Source organism: Triturus cristatus, chromosome 4_1 (genome assembly GCF_964204655.1).
Source record: "Triturus cristatus chromosome 4_1, aTriCri1.1, whole genome shotgun sequence".
NCBI lineage: Eukaryota > Metazoa > Chordata > Amphibia > Caudata > Salamandridae > Triturus > Triturus cristatus.
In genome coordinates, this window is record NC_140585.1 from 177,180,818 (window position 1) to 177,190,589 (window position 9,772).

The 9,772-nt window shown below is 45.0% G+C and overlaps 1 protein-coding gene across 1 annotated transcript; it reads right to left on the reverse strand.

Moving 5' to 3' along the window:
• Nucleotides 1–208: 208 nt before the first annotated feature.
• Nucleotides 209–1,135, reverse strand: LOC146853847 (olfactory receptor 5AP2-like). The gene has a single exon (XM_085650415.1). It carries the CDS (start codon nt 1,133–1,135, stop codon nt 209–211), a length of 927 nt encoding a protein of 308 aa, XP_085506541.1.
• Nucleotides 1,136–9,772: the final 8,637 nt, after the last annotated feature.

Consider the following 9,772-nt stretch of genomic DNA (forward strand, 5'->3'; position numbering starts at 1 on the left):
GGCAGAATCAATAACTTCAGAAATATTTAGTTTCTTTTAAGTTTGAGAAGTAACCATACAATAATTATATGAGTTAGTCAGCTTAAATTACATTACTCATCACAAACATATCTGATGGTATAACAACATAAAACAGTAAATATGTACTATAGCTTTCTTGTCCATTTTGACATTGGGTGTTAACCATGTATTAAATCATTTGTAGCATCTATGTTCTTCTAATTACTTTTCCAATTGCTTCTTTGATATCCTTGTTTCTCATACTGTAGATCAGGGGATTTAACATTGGGATCACAACTGTGTAGAACACGGAGGCCACTTTATCCTGTTCCAAAGAGTATGAAGATGTAGGCCGGAAGTACATGAATAGGATGGTTCCGTAGAACAAGGAGACAACAATTAGGTGTGAGACGCATGTAGAGAAGGCCTTTGTCCTTCCTCCTTTATATTTGACTTTCATGACGTTTGACAGAATGTAGATGTAAGATATCAAGATAACTGACAAGCAACCCACTGAGGTGAAGCTACCACAGACAAAAATCACCACTTCATTGATGTAGGTGCTAGAGCAGGACAGCTTGAGGAGTGGTGGGATGTCACAGTAGAATTGGCTGATCAGGTTTGAAGCACAGAAAGACAAGCTGAAGGTGCAACCTGTCTGTATCGCTGATTGCAGAAAACCACCAAAGAATGCCACAGCCGCTAGCAGCACACAGAAACTCCGGCTCATAACAACCTGATATATCAATGGATTACAGATGGCAATGTACCTATCGTAGGCCATAGCAGAGAGGAGAAGGCTCTCAGTTGTTGCAAGAGCAGCAAAAAAGTACATTTGGACCACACAACCAGAATATGAAATTGTTCTCTTCTTAGACAGCAAGTTCACCAACATCTTAGGGGCAACAGAAGAGGAGTACCAGAAATCAGAGAATGACAAATTACCAATGAAAAAATACATTGGGTTATGGAGGTGAGATGTTATGGTGACCAGGACGACAATGCAGGCATTGCCCACCAAAGTGACGATGTAAATGAGGAGAAACAGCACAAAGAAGACAATCTTCACCCTTGGATCATCAGTGAAGACAGATAGAATGAATTCATTCACAGACGTGTTGTTTATAGTTTTCATGTTTACCTTTTTTCAATGTACTTTCACTACTAAACAAGATGGTTAATGCTAGACCTTTTGAGGAAAAAAACAATCACAGTTCTACTACTGCAGGAATAGACTGCAACTATGAGTAATCAACTGTCTTGGCAAAGGCTCATTTAATTTACCAAATGGGATTGTGTTGGGAAAGATTTGGTTGATAATCATTTGAAAATGTGTTGAGAATGGTTGCAGTGCACTGCTCCTTGCCCCTTGTGGCAGTGTATTTGAAAATAGGTTTTGTTCCTATGATTACATTTCAGTTAATTAGTTAAATATATATTGGTGGCAAATGGCTGGCAACAGGAACACACAGACTAACCAATCTTGTCTCCAGACACATGAATGAGGAATGCAGTCACTAGAAGTGGAGGGAGGGTAATGCAGTGAGTGTGAATAAGTGGTGCACAAGAGATAATTTAGCATAGCTCACATGGGGGGTTGAGTGAAGTGGTGTCAGTGGTTGGATTGGGCATGTTTTTTTGTGAGAGGGAATGGGTGGCTGGTGTAACCTAATGTATGGAGTGGGTTCAAGGTTTGTTTGAGTTGTGTTGGATAAATGAGTGATTAGCAAGGTAATGATTTTGTGGACACCTGAACCAACAGTGTAGGTGTAGCAGGGGTTACAAGTGAGAAAATCGCAAAGATGGTGTATGAAAATGTTTGGGGATATTTGACTGCTAATTCATGTGGATATGTATCACTGGTTAAGGTTAGGAAATGTTACAAAGATGATGTGGGTGGCAAGGTATACGATATGATGATAGTCCATTGTATCAGATGGAGTTAGCTTGTGGAGGAGCTGGGGTGCAGCATATCAGTGAATGTGGCTAAAGGACATATAAGTTATGAGATAGGAAAGCTGATTGTCAAGTGAAGGGAAAAAAGGGTATGAGAAAGAGGAGGGGGTTGAGTTATGGGCATGATGCAAGCAGTGGAGAGAGCATTGACCAAGTAGCAAGAGAAAGATGTGTCATGGAGTCCGTGAGATAACCACAAATGCTCTTTGTGGAGGCGTTATGGAATGTGGGTATGTGGGGCTAGACAGAGGTGTATGCTGTCAAGTTGAGATGGTCAGAGTGATATGTAGGGTTTAGCATATGGTAGATCTTAAGAGGTGTAACCTTGGAGCCCAGGTATGGTAGTGTTGAGTACAGGCAGTAGAATAGTGGGTTGGGACACCTGAGAGAGCGCTTCGGTATATGGTGAAAACAAATGATCAAGGGAAAACATGAGATGAGAGTTACATTGAAGGTCAAGTAGATGAGTTAAAATGTGGAAAGTAGTGATGTTTGGTTCCCAAGGTAGCTGCTGAGCTGGCCAGTGGGAAGAAAGTGCAGTGAGTAAGGAAACTTGGCCGTTGTTCAGTTGAGATTTTTGCACTGCAGTTAAATAAAGCAACTCAAGGGTTGTAGAGTGTCAAATGGAGAGGCAGAGCTAGCCTGGGTATGGTGAAGGGGTGGGCTTTGAATGAATCTGTGTAGGGGAGAATGGATTGTAGGTGGTAGGGTTGGTTAGATGGGACTTTCATATGAAAAAGATTCAGAAAGGGTTCATTCAGAAAGGGTTCATAAATGAGACAGATGGTGTAGTGAATGCTGGGATATAGTTCATTTAAGCCATAGGGTCCTTCTTTTGGTGGGTTTGTGTACCCTTTTATCCAACCAGCATTGCTGTGCCAAAATCATTACAAATGGGTTACTGCTAGTTAACGTGTAGTGTGTGTGAGCCCCATAGACACTGTCTTGGAGACATTTAGGCCATAAGTGGAGCCAATCCTATGCTTAATATCTTGTTTTTAGAATAGCCAGTTCCTGTTATACCATCATATGTATTCTTTGGTGCTGGCCATTTTTGTTGCACTTTCCCACACAATGCTATTGCACCAGGTGTTTAGCTTTCAGCTTGGTTACAGGTTGCCTTCTCTTCTAGAAGTTCAGCATGTTTTGCTTTATTGGACTCTGTTTTCTTGGTCTTTCTTTTCATGAGAGACAATCTAAAAATAGAAACACAAAGACTATATTAGCGTATATTCTAGTAGATGCTATGACTATCTGCACAAAGTAAGGCAATTAAATATTTGGGGCTGATCCAACAATAAGCAGAACGAAATAGTAACAATAAATGAATTAAATAATAAATAAATCAATAACAATAGAGAAAGTTTATACATGAAGAAGTCCTGGTAGACCATCTTCACAGAAAAGTCCATTTGATCAGGTTCCAGATTCATGTCTGCCATGAAACCACAGTTCTCTAAATGACACATTTGCAGAATCTACACAGTCAGGATTCAGGCCCAATCACAGTGTAGAAACAGCACCCATCACCAACACAGTCAACATCCACATGATCCTTGACAGAGGAGACACAGCAGCCCTCACTCTCCTGCTCTTCGCTACAGGATTTGACACAGTTTCACACCCCATTCTCATCATGTGCCTATACGGGATTAACATCCAAGGACCCATTCTCTGCTGCATCTACCCCTACGTAATAGACACAACACAAGTTGTAATCCTGGCACTTTACTTCTCCAAAGCCTGTAAATTCATCAGAGTGCTTCAATGTTTATTCCTCAGCATTACCCTCTTAAATTAATACATGATCCCTCTGACCAATGTTATCCATGCACACAACATCAACATGCTCTCTGACACCAATGACATGCAACTCATACTCTCTCTCGGACAAGAGCCCCAACACAAGAAACAAATTCAATGTCTGCATGACCGAAGTCGATAACTGGATGAAAGCCAACTGTCTCAAGCTCTGACAAGACACAAACGTAGTTGCAAAGTGTCAAAAAGCAGTTGGAATGCTGCCCTCGGTGCCACTGCCTGCTTGACCACCAGAGAGTTCACAGTGAGGGTCGTGCATCATAGCGTGCACAGCACAGGAAACAATCAGAGAGCTGTGGCCTTCGTGCTCAAAAAATTGCTGTGTCAAATAGAAAACAACAGGTGTTGGATCCACATGAGCAGCTTGGCCCCATGCGTTCTTTTTATGTTTTAAGTTACACACCCTCCTGTGACCATAGGCAGTAAGTTCAAGGTTGGCTGGTATTGGCAAAGAGTAATTTGCCTGGTGCTGCTATAAGCGCAGAGCAGCTTAAGCTGAATCATGCTGGCTCTGCTAAATCATATTTATAACCCTTGCAGATTCCCACACATCAGGGCATCAGAGTTGAAATGCATGAATAATGCATTTTAGTGGGGTGATGCGACCACCAGTATCAAGATGCGTTAGTCTAACCCCGATACGTGGTACTTGACAGGCTGCTTGATGGTGCACACAGGGTGGGCTTTAGGACGATACAATAGGTGCAGCAGCATCTGCCATGGAGCTCAGGGGTGCCATGTTTAACATATGTCATGGGTTTAAAAGCACCTACTGCAGATTTATTTTCTTGCGTGTTCAGCAGTTTTCATGCAACAATAAAATGTTAAGAGGTCTCTGGTGATTAATGTTCCTGCAGGAGAGAGATCAGAATTTTGTGTAGTGACATTTCTGACTCAACATAAAGTAGCGCAGCAGGTTAATATGTCTGTTGCAAACAAAGTTTAGTTTGCTGATCAAAGAACTCCTTTTGCTACTTGCAGATCATAAGTTACAATCCTACTATAGCACAGGAACCTATGAACTTCCATCAAAGAGCTGCATGCAAACTGCATGGCATTGATTAAAGTTATGTTTTTTCTAAGTGTTTCATTATCCTAATCCGAAAAAGGGTTTATTTGGGTAGAAATACATCCATATTATGAAAAATGACCACAACCACTGTTGTCTGTTTTAAATCCAGAGTTTGTGCTTTTTCAAAACAAACACTCTTAAAATGTACTGCCTACTAGCATGGATGACTTATGATTCATACATCTTTTGATCCTGATAGTCTTTTGTAACAGTTCCTATCGACTGATTTATACATGTATGATTGTTTGTCTCTGTGTAATGTAGGTGTGGGATGTGAAGTGCTCTGGCACTCTACACTGGTATGAGTAGCGTCATAGAACAAATTGAATATATGTGAGAGAGGGGCTGTGGAGAGATGAGAGGCTGTATTGAAGACTGGTAGTGATGGAATCCATGGATAGAAAGGTCACGGGGTGCCTCAGGTGCTAATGCCAGCCCTGGTTGTGTATCAGGTAAGTTGCAGTCTTTATTTATGTTCTTGAATCCCTGTAGCTTCATGGGGCCTCATTTACAAGAAACTGATACATCGGCAATGATGCAATAGTTTCCTTTCACCTGCATCAAATGCCTGTGAATGATTGATTGACTGATTGGGACACCATGGTTGGCTGTATTTATAATACAGGGCTCTATGTCGCAAGGATTAAGCTTCTGCAGCTTCCTTCGGACTGGAGTCAGGTAAAGCAGAGAAGCAGAGGAGCGATGCGGCCGGCAGAGACAAGGTAAGTGCGTTTAAAAAAATATATATATATTTTCAACTCCCCCATCGTTGTCTCCCACCCCCATTCCCTACTTGTCACCACTGGTCAGAACACATAGGCCAGTTCCATTGTAAAGGCCCTTCATCAATCCTTATGCCTGATCTTTTCCCAGGCTGACCCTCTCCTGCTGTCTTCATTATGTCCCATAACTACTACCGCGAAAACAACAGTTGATGGACAGACTGCAGAACAATGTCATACATTCACCCCAGTAAAGAGATCTGGGCCTAAATCCATTGATTTTTTGCTCACCATGCCATTTCAGTTTCCAGAACGATGGTTTTCACCCTGATATTTTGACTGGGGGAGAATGTTTGCACTGTCAGCATACCGTCCATCATTTGTTTGCTGTAACACTTTTCACCCTAAGTGGGATGGGTAGGCCCAGACAAGGGTCCCTTACTCACTGTGCCACTGGATTCAAGCTAGCCTGGCTGAATAAGGCTGACATACCCTGAAACCCGTCCCAGCATGCTTGTTTACCGTCCAGGAAGGGCCTGGCCGTTCGGTCTGGACTGTTCCCATGAGGCACAGGGTCAAGACTGATTTGCATATTGCTGGGTCCAAACTGGGGTAGCGTAGTGGGCAAAAGAACGATGGACTTAACCCTGATCTTTTGACTGGGGGAGAATGTTTGCATTGTCAGCATTCCGTCCGTCATTTGTTTGCTGTAACACTTTTTGACCTAAGTGGGATGGGTATGCCCAGACGTGGGTCCTTTACTCACTGTGCCACTGGATTCAAGTTAGTCTAGCGAAAGAAGGGTGATATACCATGAAACCGGCCCCAGGATGCTTGTTTCCAGTCCAGGAAGGACCTGACTTGGCAGTTCAGTCTGGACTGTTTCAATGGGGCACAGGGTCAAGACTGATTTGCATATGGCTGGGTCGGCGTAGTGGGCAAAAGAACAATGGATTTAACCCATATCTTTTGACTGGGGGAGAATGTTTGCTTTGTCAGCATTCCGTCCATCATTTGTTTGCTGTAACGCTTTTTGCCCTAAGTGGGATGGGATGCCCAGACGTGGGTCCCTTGTTCACTGTGCCACTGGATTCAAGCTAGCCTGGCTGAAGAAGGGTGACATACCCTGAAACCCGTCCCAGGATGCTTGTTTCCAGTCCAGGGAGGACCTGGCCTGGCAGTTCGGTCTGGACTGTTCCCATGGGGCCCAGGGTCAAGACTGATTTGCATATCACTGGGTCCAAACTGGGGTGGCATAGTGGGCAAAAGAACAATGGATTTAACCCAGATCCTTTGAATGGGGGCAAATGTTTGCATTGTCACTGAATGTGTAATTTTCAGGACCAGACTCTTAGGGACCACCTTAAAATACGATTATAGGGAAGGAGTCACCTTAATCTTACTATCCAATAAATCCCCCCTTAACAACTTATTATGCACTGTACTGTTTTTAACACTTTGCCTGCCTCTACGCTTTGACTCACTCACCCTCCTCACCTTCTCAGTGTGTGATGAGCCTCCTTGGTTGCCGCCCAAGTCCTGTGCCACTCTTCCCACACTCCCCGTGCTCTTTAGCGCATACCTGGAGATGCCTCCTTCGTCCCCCCCACCAACAGCTACAGCAGTGTCACTCCCACAATCTTGAGCAAGTGACCGATTATCGGTAAACACTGCCCTTGAAACGTCTCTAACTAATCCCACCTGCACAGCAGGGGAGACCTCTAATGCCACACAGTGAGGTTGTTGGAGTTTTCCACATGAACGAGAAGAAAGTACCTGTGTCTTTACCGCAGCAAAGCGGTCGACCGATCTCCTCTCTCTCTCGGTCCTTGCAGCACCCTGACTGCCTCTCCCCCGTCCTCCCCCGCGGAAAACGATCGTGGCAGCTTCTCGGTGGCCCCTGCCAACCTCAAGCGCCGCCCTATCCCAACCTCGACTCGCGGGTACCTCCTCTGCAATGTCGTGTAATCTCTCCAGGCTCCGCAGGGATCCGCAAGCCGAACCCGCCATACGCCGTGCGCCGTGCGCTGCAGGAGAACGGAAGAAGAAACTAAACCGACAGAAACTCCCATGTTGATGCAGTCACACCAGTGCTGGCGACCCCTCGGAAAAGAAAAGTTCCGGAGAGCACAAGGCAAGTCACCGCAGCCTCAAACAGGCGAGTTGCATCTCCAAGACTCCATTCAACCGCAAACAAATACACAGAACGCCATCCGCCTCGGGAGCCGCTCGCGACCCGCTACTAGCCGGCCGCCATGTTTTCCCTCCCTCAGTGTCACTATTTTCTTGAAAAAACTCTCTTTTATAGGAAACAATTGTTCAATATTTGATTAATTCTTATCAATAGCTCCTTAAGTTTAATACTATTTTATTCACAAAATGTTTTTAATGAACAAGTGTAAAGACTTTTTTTTTCTTTTTATAGTGCTTTTATGATTGTTTTGCTCAAACATTCGAATAAAACTTTCTTGATTGATTGAAGTAAGTAAGTAAGTAAGTAATATCTTTATTTGGGTGATAAATTAAAGCCATTGCAAAAGTAAAAACAGTTAGCATTCAATTGCTCAGAGTAGTCAACCATGATTGAATAGTTTGGTATTGTACCACTAATCATATATGACAGTGCAAAAATCATGCCACTAAAATGATAAGAAATTGTTTGTCAAAAGTGAAATCTACTTTTAGCAACTAAAGTTTTTGAAATAAGGCACTAAGGGCCTCATGTAGGTAAATAAATTTTACCGGTTCTTAAATACCGAGCCGTACCGAATCGGTAAATTAGAATCGGTAAGTTACATGTAGGTAAAAATTCGGTAACAGTTACCGATTCGGTAACAGTCGGTAAATACGAATCGGAATTCACCGATTCGGTAAATACCGAGGTGATAATTACCGAATCGGAAAATACCGAGGTGGTATCTACCGATTCGGAAAATACCGAGGTGGTATCTACCGAATCGGAAAATACCGAATCGGTACGTACGGATTCGGTAAATAACATCACATGACTTGACGAAACAGCTAATCCTGTGCAACGACAGCCCACCCAACCAGGAACTGCCCACACCCAGGCAGGTGTACACAATTAGCCGAAGTGGCCACACCCAGGCAGGTGTACATAATTAGCCGACCCTGGAGAGGCTCGGAGTGCAGAGGAGAGGCAGGGAGCAGTTGCATGTGCGAGCGGGAAACGAACAGCATGTCCAGCCAGAGCACACAGAAAGACGGAGGGGAAAGGAGGAGGAAGCTCAAATTCAGCCCCAAGGAACTCCAGGTGCTGGTGGAGGAGGTGGTGAAGCAGCACCAGAAGCTGTTTGGGAGGCAATCCCTGCAAGTGCCTGAGGCCGAAAAGCGCAACATATGGCTGGCCATCCAGGCGCAGGTCAATGCTGTGGGAGTGACCCACAGGGAAATTGAGGTCCTCAAAAAGCGCTGGTATGACCTGAGGATTGTGACCAAGAGGAAGATGGGCGACATCCAGAAGGAGGCCAGCCAGACCGGAGGTGGAACCAACAGGGCACCTGCCCTCACCGAACTGGAGGAGCTGGTGGCGGCCACACTCGAGCAAGAGAGCGTCGTGGGTCTTGGGGACGCCGACAGCTCTGCCAGAGCCGCAACACACCAAGGTAAGACGAAAGCACAGCAACGTAGCCGCCCCTACCCCTATCCCACATCCCCCATTGTGACACGAGAATCACACTGCAGTCCACACGTGTCAGTGCAGACAGGCAATGCATTCCGGGAGATGTAGTCAGGGCAACACTAACCATGACGTAAATGTCACAGGGCAACAAGGCATGTCACGCACTCGAGGCACAAGGAGACAGAGGACAGATTGGAAAGTGAAATTATTTATTGTGACGCTTGCAATGCAGCCCTTCGGGGACACTGAGCCAATGTTGTTTTTCTGTCCACAGATGTGACATCATGCAGTACAGGGCATGCTGCAGGGGAGACGGCACACCGGCCACAAAAATCACCTCTAGCCAGCACGAGTGCAGACCAGGGAGCAGGCCCACTTGCAGCCGCACCACCTACGCAGCCAGCCTCGCCGCACACAGAGCCAGCATCACCTCACCGAGAGCCAGCATCACCACCACCAGAGCCAGCATCGCCACTCATGTTCGATTCACCGGCCACATCTCCGCTTGCAGGTGTGAGAATGAGGAGGCGTCCAGCAGCCAGGCTACGAGCCTTAGAC